General features: G+C 52.8%; 1 protein-coding gene across 1 annotated transcript in view; it reads right to left on the bottom strand.

The window, feature by feature from the left end:
- Positions 1–19,561, bottom strand: part of ABCA13 (ATP binding cassette subfamily A member 13) — a 394,379-nt gene that overhangs the window by 229,676 nt on the left and 145,142 nt on the right. Inside the window, exons 28-31 of the mRNA XM_047096975.1 lie at positions 17,691–17,804; positions 14,488–14,578; positions 10,867–11,043; positions 8,567–8,873 (exon numbers count right to left, since the gene is read on the bottom strand). Coding sequence (XP_046952931.1) covers positions 8,567–8,873; positions 10,867–11,043; positions 14,488–14,578; positions 17,691–17,804 — 689 coding nt within the window. The remainder of the gene's footprint in view (positions 1–8,566; positions 8,874–10,866; positions 11,044–14,487; positions 14,579–17,690; positions 17,805–19,561) is intronic.

Here is a 19,561-nt window from a genome sequence, read left to right as displayed (position 1 = left end):
TGCTGCCAGCCTACTAGCAGCGAGCCCAACATGGGGCTCGAACTCACAGACCGCGAGATCATGACCTAAGCCAAAGTCAGACGTTCAAACAACCAAGCCGCCCAGGTGTCCCATTCCTCGCTGTTCCAAGTTTGGTAACTCTCAAGAAGGTCAGGGAGAAGGAAGGGTGCCCACAGGCATGCCTCCTCTCTGCACACTGCACCACCCAGAAGAGCAATCCCACCTTGGCTCTGAACACGGTACCTGGAGGAACATCTGAGCAGGGAGGTCTGCCCAGAGGGGCATGGGCAGCCGGGGGGTACCCAGCCCGCTCACCGGCCTGGTCTTGTCCCCTTCCCAGGTCGGGTTCAGCACATCCAAGCCAGGGAGGTAGACAGGCGGCCAGTTAGCAACCCCATTCCCGGTGACGATCTTGAGCAACCAAAGTGTCAAATCATGGCTCAAGGTCTGAGACCAGCCAGACCTGGTCCCCAAATGCAGCTTTTTCAGGCCAGTGCCCTTGTGATTCCAAGAGTGAGATTCTAAGGGGATCGCAAATGCTCGAAAGCCATCATGGCATTAGAATGGGACCCAGCATGCACAAGGAGCCAACTCTTGGAACTGTAACTCACACTCTGGGGACAAAAACCCTCTTCATCAAGCCCTCCTATTAAAAGCGCTCCTAATTCAAAGGTCTGAGCACACAATCCCAGCTTGGGGGGCTGGGGACTCCCCCACCACTGAGCAATTCTCGGGCACCAGCCGGTGTCCTACAGTGCAACTCAGTTGTGACACGACCTGAAGGTGGCGTCACATCCCACAAGCCCGTGTGGTGCACCCACGCACTCCAACACACACACGTACACACACACACATGCACACACATGCTCCTCTGAAGCCCTTTGCAAATCCAGATACTCTGATGACCTATGGTTAAAAAGAAAGCCACAGGAGCGCCTGGGTGGCTCAGTTGGTTAAGCGTTTCAGCTCAGGTTCATGATCTCACAGTTCATGGGATGGAGCCCCCCCTTCCTACCCCCCCCCACCGCGTTGGGCTTTGCAATCACAGTGCGGATTCTGCTTGAAATTCTCTCTCCCTATTTCTCTGTCCCTCCCTTGACCCCTCCCTATTTCTCTTTCTCAAAATAAATTAAAAAAACATTTATAAAAAAAAGAAAAGTAAGCAAGCCACAGACCCTGGGTAGAGTCACTTGCCTCCAGGAACTCAAACTAAGACTTAATTGTCATTTCAATTTCTTCAAGAGTCGGATTTTAAGTCAATCAATCAGGACTTTTCTGATCTGCACCAATGACAAAATCGGTCACAAAGGCCCTTTCTTCCCAGAGGAAGTTGAGGTGATCCACCTAATGAGACGCCCAGCCCTTCCCCTAAGGGAGGTAACAATCCTTTCTTTCCTTTGGGGATGAGTGCTCGCCCAGCCTCCCTTCCCAGAAACACTTTCCATTTTGGGCAGCATCCCAGAGCTGCCCTCCCCTTGCTACAAGGGATGCTGCCCGATCGGGAATCACTTCATAAAGCCAACTAGGTCTTCAAAATACAAGGCTGAATTTTGTTTTTCAACGTGATAAACCAGAGGCTCCCACGACCCCTCCCTGGGTTTGGCGAACTGGCCGGAGCCGCTCACAGGACTCGGGGGACAGATCGCTCACTAGATCGCTGGTCTGTTGTAAAAGGATTAAGTCAGGAACAGAGGGAAGGGAAAGCTGCCCAGGGCGCGGATGGGGAGGGGGCGCCGAGCTCCCTGCTGCCCCGGGGCCCACTATCCCCCCCATCTCCACGTGCTCACCAACCCAGAAGCTCTCGGGACCCGTCTGTTGGGTTTTATGGGGGTGTCATTACAGGAGCCTGATTGATGAAATCATCGGCCATTGGTGATGGATCCAACCTGCAGCCCCTCCTCCCGAGGTCAAGGGGTGGGGCTCCCGAAGCCAGGGGGTGGGGCTGACAGTTCCGCCCCTGGAACCACGTGGGCGGCCCCCCTGCAGCCCCTCCTCCTGAGGTCAGGAGGTGGGCCGATAGCCCCGCCCCTGTGACCACGTGGGCGGTCTCCCTGGCAACCAGCCCCCATCCTCAGGTTCTCCAAACTCCCCTCATTAACACAAGGGACACCTTTCTGGTCCTCCACTTAGGAAACCCCTTAAGGAGCTGGGCACAGGTGCCCTAAACAGGAAGAACACCCACACCTGTGCCCGCGGCCAGCTGGCAGCCAGCTGGGACCACCCGCTCAGGTCACTGTCACAGCCCATTGGCCCCTCCCCCGGGCTCTGAACACACAGCATCTACTGCCCTAAGCAGTTTCTTGTGCTCAAGGGCCCTCCGTTCCTCACCTCCGCAGCCCTCCCAGCACCTAGAAAACTGCATGCCATACGGTGATGTGAACAAAATACGACGTCTGCTGGGAGAACGAATTGGGGGAAGAAACTCGCCTTGTTTCTAAACGAGGACTTTGGCTGGGACGCCTCATTGCACAGAACTGCCCCTTTGATTATATGACAGTCAGCATCTCTGTCCGCAGGCACTAAGACTCAGGCCATCAGAACACCCCTAACCGGCACACACCCGGAGTTAACAACGGCCGAACCCCGGGGTCCGATGAAAACAGAAGAAAATATAAGGCAGCCGTTCACAGACGGAGTGAAGTGACAGCTGAGTGACCAAGGTGTAGACACAGAATCCCACATAAAATGCTTAAAAGTGGTGATGCATAGCTCCCGGGGGAGTGAAGGGCATTCAGGGGGCATGAGACCCCGCGAAGAATAACTGACCCGTCTCAGCCTCCATTTTTTCAGCTATATTTATCTTATAAGGTTCCCTCCAAGGATGAATGAGATATGTGTGAACGTGTGACACACGTTTAAGAGAAGCATTATTACGGGCACTGGTGACGTGGGAAAATACAGGGAACATTGGATAAACCGACACCTGGGGTTTGAACAAAACACCTGTCTCCCAGGCAGGGCGAGGAGCCCATCTGAGCTCTGATGGGCACGAGAAAGGATACAAAACTGTACTTCTTGTGCTCCCCACTCTGGATGGTGTCACCAACCAATTCCACACAATCCGTCCCTCAGGGACACGGAGGGGAGCCCGGGTCTCTGGGCCCCACGGGTCATCAGGAAGGTGGATTTCTACCGCAAATGAGAGCCATTCACCAAATATAAGACAGAGGGGCTTAATTTGTTCAGGTGAAGTAAATCCCCAGGAAAAGAAGCAAGAAAAATGTGTACAGTGAGGGGCCTCAGGCCAGTCAGCGGGGGATCGGGCTGATTTCTTCCGGAGGCAGCAAGCATCCCTGTTGGCCCGTCACTCTGGACTTCTCCCGGGACACATCAGAGTCCAGACGCAGGGAGGCTGGCCATCACTCAGGCAGGGGACACTCTGGTCTGCCCCCACTCCTGCAGGACCCCTGGCAAACTGAAGGCACTAAGGCCCCGGAGGGAAGAGCACAGCTCTTTCAGGGAAACCTTCTTTTTGTGTATAAAACAATCCAGGAGTACTGATGCGGTTTTCGTGTTTCTGAAAACCTTTCAGTGAAGTTGCCTCACTCTCTGGGGCAATGAATGAATACTGGACTTTGTACTCATGAAGTCTGCCAGGGCTCCACTGGGGAATTGTCCTGTGATGACCCCCTGGGGAAGCTCGGGGCTGAGAGGAGCCTTAAGTAGTCAGGGGTCCTGATCCGCCCAAGTCTGCAAATCCCAGGGGAACATTTCCCAGCGCACGCCCCTCAGAACAGCACTTCCTTGGGCTGCTGGCCAATAGTGGATGAGAGGTGGGAGGGAGGAGGGGGACAGAGGGAGGGAGGAGGAAAATGGGGGAGGGAGGGAGGGAGGGAGGGAAGGAAAGAGGAGGAGGAGGGAGGGAGGAGGGTGGGGGAGGGGCATGGAGAGGAGGGAGGGGGTAGGAAAGGAGGGAGAGCTGTGTTCCCAGAAGGCGGAACCGCCTATGTATATCAACTTGAGGAGACTTCATTACCATGGACACACTGCCCTTGTGTGCAGGGGCCCCTCCTGTTAAGACCTCCTCCCCTAGCTGTCTTCTGCCCAAATTCCCTGGTAGCCACCACCGGCTTCTCCCTACCCCCACACACAGCAGGCTCCTAGCTGGTCTGCACTCAAGTCTCCAGCTGTCCCCTCCCCCCTCCAGCCTCCTCTGGGCCCCCCACACTGGCCACCATCCTGAGGAGGGCCCCAGTGACCCTCTATCCCACCTGGGAGCCACGCTGGCCACTCTGCAGACCCCAGACCACTCCCAGCCCTCACCCCGGCCCCGGGGTGCTTTCTCCAGCCCTGTCCCAGAGCCCTGTCCCTGCCGAGGGCCCGCCTTGTTCCTCTGCGGTCCACTCCCACCGCAATGGTGCCATCCAGTCCATCCATCAGATGCTGACGACCCCCTGGACTGCCTCCTACTCAACGTGTCACCAGGGTCCCAAAGGCACCCAGACGGGTCCCCACCCAGCTGCTATCCCCATCCCCCAACCTTCTCCACCCAAAGGCCCAGCACCTCACAGTCCACGCCCTTGGACAAAAATCATCCGTGTGGATGTCTCTCAGTCACACCCTCCCCGTCTGCCGCTTCCCTTCTGAAAGCAACCAGAATCTGACCACTTTCCACCTCGGTCCCTGCTCTCACCCTTGCACACTGTGCCCTCTGCTCGGGGCCTCTTCACACACCAGGCCACGCCTGCCCCAGGGCCCTTGCCCTGACCAGCCACTCCTCTGGCCTAGAACACATTTTCCTGTGCTTCTATAACTCTTCCAGTTGGTCCTCTGCTAAGAAAGAGACGACAGGGGGGCACCCAGGTGGCTCAGTGGGCTGAGTGACCAACTTCGGCTCAAGTCATGATCTCGAGGTGTGCAAGTTCAAGCCCCGCGTCAGGCTCGCTGCTGTCAGTGCTGAGCCCACTTCTGATCCTCTGTCTCCTTCTCTCTCTTCCCCTCCCCCACTTGTGCACTCTCAAAAATAAAAATAATAATAAGTAAAAAAGAAAGAGACAACAGACCCAGAACAGTCACTTGTGCCGAGCCCCACATTGGCAAACCAAGACTCAAAGCTTAGCCTAAGTGTAGTTCCAACTCACCAGGAATGTGTGTAAACTGTAACCAGTCAACTGAAATTACCTGCGGGGCAAGACTGAGACCGTCCCCACAGACCCCTTCCGCTCCCCTGGGAGGGCGGCCTTGCCTGAAACTATCCATTCTTTGCCAATCATTTCCTTGAACACCCTCCTTTTGTCTTTAAAAGCCTTTCCTTTCCTCCAGCTCTGGGAGCTTTGTATTTGCCAAAAGGGAAGATGCCTGATTCAGGAACCCTCCAACAAAGCCCATTTGATCTTTAATTAATTTACTCAGTGGAATTTTTCACGTTCAACAGACTGAATGTCACCTTCTTGGCAGGGCTGACCCTAACCACATTAATGATTCCTCTGGGCACTCTAGCCACCCTGGACTTACACCTGCTCCTCTCTTACTACCTTCCAGTATTCAATTCAAGCTTCTCCTTTATTGTATGTGTAGACCCCCGTGTCCCTGAACTCAGTCATGAGAGCAGGGATTTCTACCTGTCCCTTCACTGACACACCCAGGTCTGGGGACTGACAAATGGTACACATATATAGTTGAATAAATGAGCACATTAACGGCAATATAACTTATTCAGCACATAGCAGGGAGCCACTAAAAATTTCGCACAAGTGTGCTCTGTGGTCTACACCAGGCTGCCCAATGATCGCTCAGGTGGCCAAGCGCCAGGATCTTAGATCTCAACTGTGCCTCAGCCTCCTATAGGTTCACCCAGCCCTGCAGATACAGACACTTTCTAGGACTAGAAATAAAAGAAGGGTATGCGGTGATGAGAGCCTCAAAGACTTAAATCTCTCAGTCAAGGAGAATATTTCTTCACCTCCTTCAAAGACTTCCGAGAAACGGTGCTGTGCTGTCCCAGGGAGGGAATAGTAACACTGAATCCATGACCCAGGATCTCGGCAGGACACTCGGCTCACTCAGCCCAAGGCGGGAATGTTTCGACCCAAGTGTCCATCGATAGACGAATGGACAGACAAGATGAGGTATGGATACAACGGAATATTACTGGGCTGTAGAAAAGGAAGCGCTCTCGCCATTCGCGACAACACGGAAGGACCTAGGGAGTATAACGCTAAGTGGAATACGCCAGACAGAGAACGACAAATACCACGTGATCTCGCTTCCCTGTGGAATCTGCAAAACCAAAGTAAACAAACAAACAACGGCAGAAACACAGAAACAGAAGCATAAATACAGAGACCGAGCTGGCGGTTGCCAGAGGTGGGGGATGGGTGGCGCAGATGACGAGATAAAGACGCACAAGCTTCCAGTTACAAACCAAGTAGTCAGGGAGACGAAAAGCACGGCGTAGGGAATGGAGTCGGTAATAGTGCGGTCACATACGGTGACAAACGGGAAGTACCCTTAACGTGGTGGGCGCTGAGCTGTGTCCAGCACTGCTGAGTCCCTGTGTTCTACGCCCGGAACCGACGTACCACCGTATGTCAGCTACGCTTCCAGACAGAAAAAGGAAAGGGACTCTCGCGAGGCTCTCGGCTCACTCCTGCCCAAGGCCCGAATGTGTCTCGTCCACAAGAACTCACCTTCGCGGGGTGAAAGGGCACATCTTCGCGACCCTACCCGGCCTCAGTCCCACCCCATCACCAAGCCCGTTAGCCAAGCACCAGGGACCTGGCAGGCCACCTCCGCCTCGACAATAAGCTATTTGCAGAAATGTGTATCGTTCTTCTCAACACACCCTCCTGGGGGCCACCCTGTGTCTAGGGAGACGAATCGAACCCCAGCTTCGTCCTGCGAACAGGACCGGAGGGAGTCTGCACGTTGTACCCGTACGCACAGGGCCCCTCTTCCAGGAGACGGTCGACAGCATGCTTAAGAGCTACAAAGAGGCTTTCAGAACGCGACCTTCCTGAGATTCGGCTAAAAAGAGAGCATCGTAAAGAGTCGATTTCTGGAAACAGGTCATTAAACCCCACAAGGCCCTGGAATTTGGGCTGCGGTGAGGTTTGGTGCATGACGCTTTGCCAGGAACAGTCGTTCCCTCGATTTCTGCTCTTGGTGCCAATGCCTCCCAGAAAAATAATTCAGGAGAAGAGCGATGGCAGAAAATGTTCAAAGCTGACACACGGTCATCGCCCCGAAAGGAAAGAGAAGCTTTCATTTTACAAAGAAGGAGGTTAAGGGACACCTGGGTGGCTCCGTTGGTTAAGCGTCCAACTTCTGCTCAGGTCGTGATCTCACAGTTCGTGGATTCGAGCCCCATGTCGGGGTCTGTGCTGACAGCTCAGAGCCTGGAGCCTGCTTCGGATTCTGTGTCTCCCTCTCTCTCTGCCCCTCCCCCACTCACACTCTGTCCCTCAAAAAAATGAATAAACGTAAAAAAAAAAAAAACACAAGGAAGTTAAGAGGCTTACCAACGGTCTGCACAGTGAGGCAGAGCCTGGGGTAAAATGACACCCTAGCCTCTGTTCCTGACCCCTGTTGTCTCCACCAAGCTCTCAGAAGGACAATCCTACAGGGTACAGCCTTTGCTCCTAGCACAGTGGGAATACTGCCTTTCGCCTCATGAAACATACTGATGTGCTGCTATGCAGAAGGCATGTGGCCAGACAGGAAGGAGGAGTGAGACATCGAGACACCTGTCTGGCCAGTGCAGCCCCAGTCGCCTGGCTTCTACTTGGCGGGTCCTGCTCCGTGGTGTCCTATGGAAGGACCAGCATCTGCCCCCTGCTCTCATAGCAAAGGCAGTCCGGGTGGTCCCTCTGATGACCTCACCCTCGGCCCTTTCTTCCCGTGCTCCCCACACCTGCAGCCTGGGGCCTCCAGCCCGGCACAGGATGAGATGCTTGAGGAACAACATCCTTCAAGGCTGAGATCTCGGCCCTCAGCAAGGTGGATGTCAGGCATCCAGGTGACCGGCGCTGGGCACGCTGTCCACTCTGTTTTGCCAACCCCTCCTGGCCCTGCCCCCCACTCTCCTTCCAGGGCTATGGTCCAGCTGCTCCAGCCCATAACTGACCATCCCTCCTTTCCCCCGCAAGGATGTCACGAGCCCAGTCACCAGTTTACTCCTGCGTGTTCCCAGACTGCCTCACACGTCCCTAAGCCACTGTCCCGGGCCTCCGAGAATCCCCCTCCTCCCGGAAAGTAGGGGGTGCACATCGACTTTTTAAGGATTTGCACTGAAGAGCTAGTGACCTTCTTCTGTTTCGCGAGCTCAGATGGCTGGCCTTGGAGCCAGACGCATGTAACCCCTGTGAATACTGTTCCAGTTCCTTCCGAGGGGTCTTTAACGCTACGGGTAAGTCTGGTGTCAGAGCTCAAGTCTTACACGATCACTGTACCTCAACAATTATCCTTGCGTCTGGACAGCTCAAGAAATTAAACAGGGGGATGGACTTTCTCTAAAATGCTCTTCGGCGTGACTACACAGAACTTCTCTGCACTCGGCACGCCAAACGCAAGGCGCTTCTCGCTGTAAAGCGGGCACGCGGCAGGGGGGCACGTGGAGGCTACTCACAGGTCCCTGGTGTGACAGGGGTACGGCATGGCCTGTGTCTGCGTGGCCGGCTCCTCAGCCTCCTGCCCGGTCTGCACCGAGATGATAGCCCTTTCGATCATGTCTTGCAACGGGACAAAGATGTAGTTGTACTTGAACACATCGGCCGGTAGGTTCTGAGGATGGAACTTCCAGAAAGGGTTTTTCACCAAATCTGTCCTCATGCTGTGTAGGACGCTGGTCCGGATGGTGTATGTGACGTGGGGCGGCGGGCGCAGAGACGGCGTCCCCAAGTCCCCGCTGCCCAGCGAACTGTTGAATATGACACCTGTCGGCAGGAAAGGGAAGACAGGGTCAGTGCGGCTCACCCGGGGTCAGCGCGGGTCGAGCACAACTGGACGGGCCGTGAGATGGGGCCCAACCCTCTCTGTGCAAGGGGAGGCCCCACGGGGACGCAAAGCTGATTCTCCGTGTTCCACAGGCGGGGACTGGGAAAGTTAGACCCGAGGCCGCCTAATTTCCTGGCGAACACTCTCTCCTATTTTTCATAAACCCCCACTGCGGTGTCTTTTTTTTAAATATATATATATTTTTTAATGTTTATTTATTTTTGAGAGAGAGAAAGAGTGTGAGCAGGGAGGGGCAGAGAGAGAGGGAGACACAGAATCTGAAGCAGGCTCCAGGCTCCGAGCTGTCAGCACGGAGCCCGATGCGGGGTCAAACTCGCCAACTGTGAGATCATGACCTGAGCAGAAGTTGGAAGCTTAACTGACTGAGCCACCCAAGTGCCCCCACTGTGGTGTCTTTAATTATTTGCACCAAAATCATTTGTACACAAAAATCTGAAAGAAAATGATCCCTTTTGCATTTTTATAGAACTTGAAAAACGACACCAGTATGCTCAAATGATCGGGCTTTCCTTCTCTGGGATCACAAATGCTTCCCTATGAATGACAAGTGGGGGTCCAGGCTTCCAGGTGTAAAGACTACAGCACAGAAGGCACAGCATGGGGAACGCAGGTGATGGTGTGGTGGCTGACGGGAGCCACGCCCGCGGTGAGCGCAGCATGAGGGACTGAGCCATCGACCCACATGGACATAATGTGTATCAACTAGATTTCAATGTAAAACGAGGAACTGACCTCTTTGGGGTTATGGATCATCCAAAATGTAAACATAAGGCACATGGATTCCCTGAATTTCATCCATGACGCCTGTTGGGGGTGCGAATGGACCCTCCCCAAAGCTCACATGTGAAGTCCTAACCCCTAGCAGATCACAACTGTTAAACAGACCACAACGGGAGTAATCATTTCAAAAGGAGGTCATCAGGGTGGCCTTTCACCCAACATGACTGGCGTCCTCTAACAGAGGGGACATTTGGACCCCGACACACACAGAGGGCACTCGAGAAGAGACACAGGAGAAGTCGGCTGTCAACGCACCACGGCAGACTCCGCCTCATGGCCTCAGAAGGACCGCCCCCTGCTGACACCTTGATCGCGGACTTGTGGCCAGAACCACGAGAAGCTGAACTTGTGCTGTTGAAGGCAGCCTGTGGTCCTGTGTCTCCACAGCCCTCAGCAAACTCATAGAAACCCAAATAAAGAACTAACTCGACATTTAGTCAAAATGAATATGAGAACACAGAACACATCACGTTTATCCTGAGCAAATGAACATGAATGAATGGAGTCAAATTGGCTGCTGTCTTGTCCCCTGGCCCAGCCCCAGGATGTCAAATGATAAGGAAGGGGCACCTGGGTGGCTCAGTCGGTTAAGCATCTGAGTCTTGGTTTCAGCTCAGGTCATGATCTCACAGTTCATGAGTTTGAGTCCTACATCAGGCTCTGTGCTGACAGCTTGTGACCTGCTTGGGATTCTCTCTCTCTCTCTCTCTCTCTCTCTCTCTCTCTCTCTCTTTCTCTCTTTCTCTGTCCCTCCCCTGCTCTCTCTCTCTCTCTCAAAATAAATAAATAAAATTAAAACTAAAATTTTTTTACAAAGTGATGAGGAAATCGGAGCATAACTTTAATCAGAAAGATAAAATTTATCACGCGAGATGTAACCATCAAACGACACCATAAACCAGTAACAACGGATGCAGTGAGTAGCGTGGGGCCCAGGATGTGAGGCCAGCAGCCCCGTATGCAGCCTGTCTTCCCGTCAACTCAAGGGGAGTCTTTCCGCTCGGTGTATTTTACCGGGAAATGACTTCTTGTCTTTCTGAGCCATTGTCACGCGCATTTAGGGACAAATACACACACGGCAGGCGACTGGGGCCGGGCCCGCATGCACGTGTGTTTTCACTGAATACTCACTAGCCAAGAAGTCATTCTGCTGCATGAGTTCACGGGCTCTCGACTCCAGGCTGGCGACAGACTCCAGGGCCTGGAAGCGGTTCAACACCACGCAGGAGGACAGGTTGACCAAGATACGGCCCAGGACACGGAGATGCCCGGTGTCCCCGTGGGCAAACAGCTCGTCCAGCTTCACTCCTGAGGACAGTAAGCGTAACAGGACATTGCAACTTTCCTCTCAGCCCAGGGCTTACGAAGGGAAAAAAGTCCCTCCGTGGAAAAAATGACTCAATAGTCACATTCTGTTCATGTGCAAATTGTGCCACCTCTTTGCTGAGGATCTACTCCACTTAGTGACCACGGTCCCATGATGCTGGTCCTGCTTCACCGTGGAAGAACAGAGGGCGAGCCTGCGGCCCGGGGACACAGGGCAGCAGCCAGGGGACACAGGGCAGTGGCCAGAGGACACAGGGCAACTGGCCACGCAGAAGAAAGCTCCAGTGGCAAGCCTGTGAGCAACACAGGAGATCTCGCACATGGAACCCGGCAAAAAAAGTTAATGTTCCAACCTGGTGGCAAGGAACTCTAGAAAACGTGCATTCACCCCAATAGCAGGTGTTTTGCGACAACCGCTCGCTTTGTCACATGCACTTTGCGAGAACCGCCATCGGTGATCAAGGAACACAGAGGAAAATCCGATCCTGCTGTGCTCTGTCCAGGTCTGCGCGTTTGCAGTGGAAAGAGAGCTGGGGATTCAAAGTGGCCCGTGTGGGCTCCAGAACCCACGCATGCAACGTCTGTCAGGACAAAACGCTGAGGAGGACTCAGGACATTTGGTTTGCTCTGGCTTCCAAGAGGAGCCAGACCACAGGAGAGAGAGACGTGGAGACTCCAAAGGACACAGCCGTGGGAAGAACACCCAGAACTCAGCGCCAAGCAGGAAGGGAGTCCAGACGGGCTCAGCAGGCACGGGGTTGGGGGTGGGGGGGATGGGTGGGAAGGAGGGGACTGAATCCCACAGGCCTGCCCTGTGCACGATTCTGTACAGGAGATGCCATCACACCTGCCACAGTGGCCAATGTCACAGTGTCACCATAGGGCAGGGCCCATGTGCCTGCAGTTCAGTCAGGAGAACCACTGCGTCCCCCACGGCCTCACTCCTCAGGAGACCCCCAGACACCAGACTGCTCAGGATTCATAAGATGAAAGACTTGGGGCGCCTGTGGGGCTCAGTCATTTAAGCCTCTGACTTCGACTCAGGTCATGATCTCATGGTCTGTGAGTTCGAACCCCGAGTCAGGCTCTGTGCTGACAGCTCAGAGCCTGGAGCCTGCTTCAGATTCTGCGTCTCCCTCTCTCTCTGCCCCTCTCCCATTTGTGCTCTGTCTCTCTCTCTCTCAAAATAAATAAACATTAAATTTTTTTTTTTAAATAAAAGGATGTGTGGAGAAAAGTGAGTGAATTCTCTACCTAGGGAGTTACAAAAGGAGATTTGCATCTTAGAGTGTGTCTGAGCCCCCAGCATGCCCCCCCACTCGCACGGGGCCTGTTCAGAGGGCTGTGCAGGCCAGGAGTGAAGGCCAACCATCCACATCCGTATGGACAAGAATACTTCAATCTACTCCGGGGTCGGGCAGGAAGAACGGAGGACTCACACACACTTTATGGCTCTCACAATTCCTTGAGAATTCCACACTCTGGGTCCTGATTCATCTGTAGGAAAAGCTCAGGGTCTGAATTGCTGGGGCTGTTGTTTTCCACCCACTTGATAGAAATTCGTTTTAGGGAAAAGTCGATCAGAAACAGTGAGGGCTCTGGGTCAACACCATTACCACCCTCGCAGAGTAATGACAGCCTCTGTTCCAGACAGAAACCGTCTGAGGCCACAACGGTCCTGCCCAACAGCACCACACGCAGGCTCTGTTATATACAGCTGTCCAGAAACTACTTCCTTTTTTAGCGTTTTTAATGTTTATTTATTTATTTTTCAGAGAGAAAGAGCAGGGGAGGGGCAGAGAGAGGGAGACAGAAACCAGAGTAGTTTGCTTGCTGTCAACGTAGAGCCCGATAGAGGGCTCGAACTCATGAACCGTGAGATCATGACCTGAGCCAAGACAAGAGTCAGACGCTTAACCGACTGAGCTACCCACATGCCCCAGAAACTATTTTATTTTTTAAAAAGTGTGTTTTAACTACTTGAAAAATGACTTAAGGCAGTAACATTTATTTTAAAATATCATTAACCTTTTTTTTAAAGTTTATTCCTTTTTGAGACAGAGAGAGACAGAGTGTGGGTGGGGGAGGGGCAGAGAGGAAGACACAGAATCCAAAGCAGGTTCCAGGCTCTGAGCTGTCAGCACAGAGCCCAGCACGAGCCGATGTGGGGCTCTAACCCACAAACTGTGAGATCATGACCTGAGGTGAGGTTAGACGCCAAACCAACTGAGCCACCCAGGCTCCCCACATTAATTTTTCTAAGGCAGTACATTCACCAAACTTTTTTTGTCATAAGAGGGAAATATCATGCCCCCTACAATGCCTGGCCCTCCGCTGACCTCCAGATGCAGGTGGACACCAGCCCCTTCCCACTCATTGGCAGAGTGCCAGGATCCAGTGACGCCCCCCTTCCCTTCGGGTCCTTCCTCTATTCCCATCCTGCCTCCGGCCAGGCCGGGCTCCTAAGAGCACCCCTGGGACACACCGGGCAGGGCCTGAATCCACCTCAGAGCCGTTGGTCCTGACACCGCCGTCTGCGCCCCGCCCAGGATGGTGGGGCAGGGTATCCAGATCCCGGCACAGAACCCGACTCTCCTGTGCGCTCGCTCAGTAAATGAACTCACGCGGGGCAGCCTGAGTGGCTCAGTCGGTTAAGTGTCCAACTTCAGCTCAGGTCATGATCTCCCAGTTTGCGGGGTCGAGCCCCGCATCAGGCTCTCTGCTATCCGCGCAGATCCGTTTCAGATTCTGTGTCTCCCTCTCTCTCTCTGCCCCTCCCCTCTGCTGCACGTGCTCTCTCTCTCTCTCAAAAACAAATAAACTTAAAAGAAACAAACAAATGGATTCATGCACTGACAAACTACGGAGGCAATACAACCATCCGCTGATTGACAGAACCTTCTAGCCTCAGCTCCAAATCTTCCAATCGACGCACCTGCTTTCCGTCAGCTCCTGACTCAGGAACGCTCCCTCGTTCCATAAACTTATCTGAAGTCTCAGAATTCTTGCCTTTGGTATCAGAAGCCTTCCTCTCCAAGTGCGCTCCCTGCTACTCAAGCCCCGACTCGGCAAATCAGAAAACCGCAGGGATGAACAAACAAGAGCATTTCTAGTCTTGTGGACGAGAAACCAGAAACCCGAGGGGAAGAGCGACTGGACAGTGTCACCCCGAAACTTAGAGGCAGGAGGATGAGCACCCCGGCGGCGGGCCAATCGGGAAGCGGACCCTGCCACACCCACCGTTGTACACTCACACACCCATCGTGTGCACTCGCACACCCGCACACTTACATTGCACACCTGCCCACGTATGCTTTTGCACACCTGGCCTCCAGCTTGCACGCCTACCCACGTGCATGCCCACGTGTGCTCGCACAATTACACGCACACGCCCACCGGCTTACACCCGCACACCCGCCCACTTACCGTAAGTCTGGAGCTTTTCCATCAGCTTGTCTACATCAATGTGCAGCTGGCTTTCTACAAAGTTTCTTATGAATTTGTTTCTCAGGGCTGCCTAAAGGGAAATAACACAGCTTCACAAAAATAACCTCATTTCCTCAATTATTATTCAATGAAAAATACTTGTGAGGTTAACTCAAAGTTTCAGTATACAAGACAAGGACACATAAAGTGAATCATGGTAAAAAAAAAAAAAAAAAAGGTTCTAAAGATCATGGTAAATAACGGCCTAACATTTGATGACAATTTTACCTTGAAAACCAAAAGCAACAATTGTGACAATTCAGATTGTAACTGAAGTCACGCACTAATCTCTGAAAACCAAGAATGAACTCAGTGTGACCTTCCAGCAAAATTTTCTAACAAAAGTGTATGGTGACCCTTTGTATCAGATCCTTAACAGGGTCTTTTCCACAGGCCAGCTGTAAAGAGGGGGCCACTGTCAGAAAAGCACTGAGGAAGGGTTTCTGCGTCCCTTGAACCCTCTTAATCCTTCGGCAACCAAATCTCATCTTCGGGAGAAACTTTCATATCATGATCGCTGCGACCCCTCTCACATATTGATGGCTTTGCCTCTCCTTTGTCAATGGTTTCCCTACGGAGGGCTCTTCGGGGTGATTTTTTTAAATGCTTATTTATTTATTTTGAGAGAGAGAGAGAGAGCATGGGAGGGAGGGGGCAGAAAGAGAGGGAGACAGGGAATCCCAAGCAGGCTCCGAGATGACAGCGGGCAGCCTGACGCGGGGCACAATCTCACGAACCTTGAGATCATGACCTGAACATAAACCAAGAGTCAGATGCTCAACCGACTGAGCCCCCCAGGCGCCCCCTCCAAGGTGATTTCATGAAACTTTGCCTCTTGATCTTGAAGTGGGAATGCACTGACTTGTATACTACTGCCCCCCACAACACCCAACAGTCCACAGCAGACAGAGGACAAAATCCCATGAGGCCAGCGCCAGGATTAAGCGGTGAGGGTTGGTGGGGGGATCGGGGGAGGCTAGCGGAACAGGGACTAATTCTGGAACGTGTCCATTCACTAGAGAATATTTATATGTGACCCCGACATTTTGTTAGCGCACAACCTTACAACTCGGAACTCCTGATAAGGAATTCTCGAACGTGGTCTACCTTCTGCATCGAGCTCTCTGACTTCTCACACCTGCCCCAGAGATGTGACGATTTCATCGGCGTGTCTACGGATGACAGGATTTCAGTACGAAACCCTGGTGTGCGCTTCTTTTTGGAATCTTACCTATTTTTTGTCGGGCACGTGGCAGACACAGGGTGGGCACTTTCTGTGTGTTAGTCCCTGAACCTCGGCCACATCTCCGAAAGGAGATCACTCACTCTTAACTGAGCGGGAAGGAGGTCCAGGCCTCGGTCGCCAGCAAAGGCACTAGCCTAAGCCGCTGGTGGCAGAGTCAGATCGAGGAAAGAGTTGCGCTGCTAACGTGACTGCCTGGCGGACGGCGGACCATCAGAGGACCTCTCCAAGGAGCCGTGTGGTTCAAGGGACAGTCAGGCACCTGGTCACATCCTCACGAAACTCTGCAGACACTCCCTTTGTTGCTTACGATGCGGTGTGTAATTTCCAGTCCCAGCAGAGACTTTAGGAAAGCCTACATCATCCGCCATCTGACCCGTTACAGAGAAACCTACTGACCCCCGTATAAACAAACTAATCCACGAGCAGACAAGTCAAAGAAGAATATGACAATAGCCCCGGCAGTCGCACAGTGGTGGCCGCCCTCAGAACCAGCGTCGTGGACCTTCAAAGACCAGGACAGAACTGACGGCTGCTGCTGGGCTTGGAAACCACCTGGGTTTGTCGGGGGCCACGACCACCACCCCCGGGCCCACTGCAGGCAGCCGCAGGACCCCCCGGCACAGGATGCCCCGGGGAAAACTGACCACAGCTCTGGGCAGTGCATTCACTACCTTGCAGGACCAGCTAGGATGCTCCCGCCCAGCCTCCCTCCCTCTCTGGGTCCCGGGGTCAGACCCGCATGTCCTCAGGTGCCTATGCTCCCAAGCTCCCCAGCACCCTTTGCCTCCCTCTCCCATAATAAAATTCTCCCCCATTGGGGAGCACCTGGGTGGCTCAGTCGGTGAAGCATCTGACTCTTGATTTCAGCTCAGATCATGTTCTCACGGTTCGTGAGTTCAAGACCCGTGTCGGGGCTCTGTGCTGACAACTCAGAGATTCTTGGGATTCTCTCTCTCTCCGTCTCTCTCTCTGCCTCTCCCCTGCTCATGCTTTCTCTCTCTCTCTCAAAATAAATAAAACTTAAAACAAATATTAATAAAATAAAATGAAAAATAAATAAATAAAATTCTCCCGTCTTAGCACCCACTGTGGGAGGTCCCACAGAAGCATTTTCTGCGTGGCAAACACTATTCCAAGTGCCTCCCAGGCCCTCAGTGATTTACAGCTTGTAACTATGATTATTTCCTCACAGCACAGATAAGAAACCCAAGGCACAGAGAAGTTCAGTGACCAGTCCGAGATCACACAGCAGTGCTCGGCTCAGCTCAACTGGGCATCAAACCCAGACAAGCTGGCTCCTGAATCCATGCTGTGAATCGCCCTGACCTACTCACCTGGTACGTAAGAAACAGGTGGAACAGGAATGAAAATGCGGGCATACTTTCTCATGCTATCAGACTTCAGGTGAGTTAGGGTTCTTTTTCAAATGGCCCCCGGTTATTATGTGGCCTACCTCATTTAAAGTTCTGAAGTTCACAGCTGTGGGGCTCCGCAGGAGCTGGCCATCTTAAACCACAGCCCCCGAATTCTGGAATATTTTAGGTTCTCGATACAGAATGTCAGGGAGTGATAACTGATCCTTTAAGTAGACCCAGAGTTGAATAGTATGCAAACCACTCAAAGGAGCATTAAGGTACAAAATCATGCCTCCATCTAAGTTATGGAATTGAAAGAATGGGCCAGTGTTAATAAATTATTCACGATGCTCATAATAGTGACATCCGGCATGAATAGAACCCTTGGTAATTCACAAAACTGCCTCACAAGTTCACCTTCAGGTCAACGTGATTAGTCAACCAACAAGCACACCCGAGGGGCTCTTGGGGTCTTCGAAGGGGCCACTCTGATTTCACAGACGCACCCTAGCAGGTGCTCTGGGAGCAAAGCCACCACTCACCTGCAGTTTGCTGAGCATCTGGCCACTCCCTCCACTCTGAAAAACACTGGACACTTCCAGCAAGGTTTCTGTTAAAGTCTTCAGCTTGTCCACGAAATGAAAAGTATAATTTGCCTGCAAAGGAAAGCAAACCTGGGTATGTCTCTAGTTCTGCTGGGCCACCTCAGGAAGATTCTTAGGGACTGTGCAGCTACAGCAGGGGAGAGAGGCCACAGGACAGGACTGGCCAGCAGAACAAAGACGTGCCAAGGCCACGGGCAGGCCGACCAACACGTCCCCCCGCCAGGGGACCGGCTCTGGTGCCCTCATCTCTTCAGGTGCAACCCGTCTGTTCACCGTGGTGCTCCCAGGATTGAGTTCACAGAGGGGAACGGCCAATGTCACCAGTACGTACCGGCTAAACAAAATAATGTTTGCCCACATCTCCTCGAAAATAAGCTGTCAGGTAATGTCCGTGTATTTGTTCTACGACACCCAGCGCTGTTGAAGATACAGCACAACTGGTCGTATTGGATCATTTATTGCTGCTGGCAGAGCAAATAAACCCAAGATTCATGTAAAATAGCTTGGAATCATAAAAATCTTGAGTCACTGACCCACAAAAAAAAAAAAATGCCCATGTCTTTTTTTCCCTAAAGATAAAAGGACTCTATCCTAAGAAATGATTTAAATGAAATATAGGGGCGCCTGGGTGGCTCAGTTGGTTAAGCAACTGATTTCAGCTCAGTTCATGATCTCACAGTTTGTGGGTTCAAGCCCCATGTCAGGCTCTGGGCTCACAGTGCAGAGCCCGACTAAGATTCTCTCTCTGCCCCTCCTCCACTTGCTCTCTCTGTCTCTCTCAAAATGAATCAACATTTAAAAACAAATGAATGAAATATAAAGGTATCTCCATGAAAATGTCCATGGAATGTTACTGTATTTTGAATACTGAAAATAGTCTAAATGCCAAAGAGAAGTCTTAGTACGGAGGGCCTGGGAGAGTCCAACCACACATCCCTGGGGTCACCAGGAGACCCTCCTAATGCCCCAGGTCATCCCAGGTCAGGAGCTGAAAACCAGCCAGCCCAGAAAAGATGGGAAAGCACACTCCCAGCCCAAAGATGGGGCAGGAGCGCCCCCCGCAGCACAGCTGGGGTGTCCACAGGTCGCGGCCCTGTCCCCCCAGCCCGGCCCGGAGCCCCTCCTCCTGGAACTTGGCTGCCAGGCATGTGAATAGGTGCAGAAACACGTCTCACTCTGTCTGAGTGTGGACCTGGGCCACCAGGACTCACACACTTGCTATTGCCTGCCCGCGCTGGGTAAACGCAGTCCTCTGCTTCTGGGGCCTGTGAAATGATCCTCCTGGTCAAGAGAGGAGGCCAACTATGACTCAGGAGAGAGAAAGGTCTTTGGCTGGAGGTGACTTCATGAAAGAGAGGAGAAAATGTAGGCAATGTCTGCTTCATATTTTCCATATTGTCATGGCTGGTCAAGGAGAGCGGAGAAGGTGGCGATAAGAAGGAGCCGTCTGGGCTAAGGAGCCGCCACCTGAGGGCTGACCACCGGGCGGCTGAACCCAGAACCAGCGGGTGGCAGACGGGCAGTATTCTGGAACCAGCAACAGGGACAGTCTCCACACAGAACCAAGCTATGACGCCATCCTGACCCTCAGAGGGCAGGTGCGAGACAGAGGGGAAGAAAAGTAAAACCAGGATCTAGGACAGATGCTAAAGATCTAAGCCAAAGAGGAGGCAAATCCCAGGAGAGGGAAGGGGCCAGAGCGGGGTCAGGAATCACCATTGGTCACAAACATCCCTGAGTCTGCACGTTTCGGAGCCTTTCTGATAATTAACAAAATCACATACCTCGTCAGATCTGGGATTCTAACT

This window comes from Lynx rufus, unplaced genomic scaffold (assembly GCF_022079265.1).
Source record: "Lynx rufus isolate CCGP_SWC_20201006 ecotype Redwood Valley unplaced genomic scaffold, mLynRuf1.p SCAF_4, whole genome shotgun sequence".
Lineage (NCBI taxonomy): Eukaryota > Metazoa > Chordata > Mammalia > Carnivora > Felidae > Lynx > Lynx rufus.
This window is presented reverse-complemented; position numbering and strand designations above follow the sequence as displayed.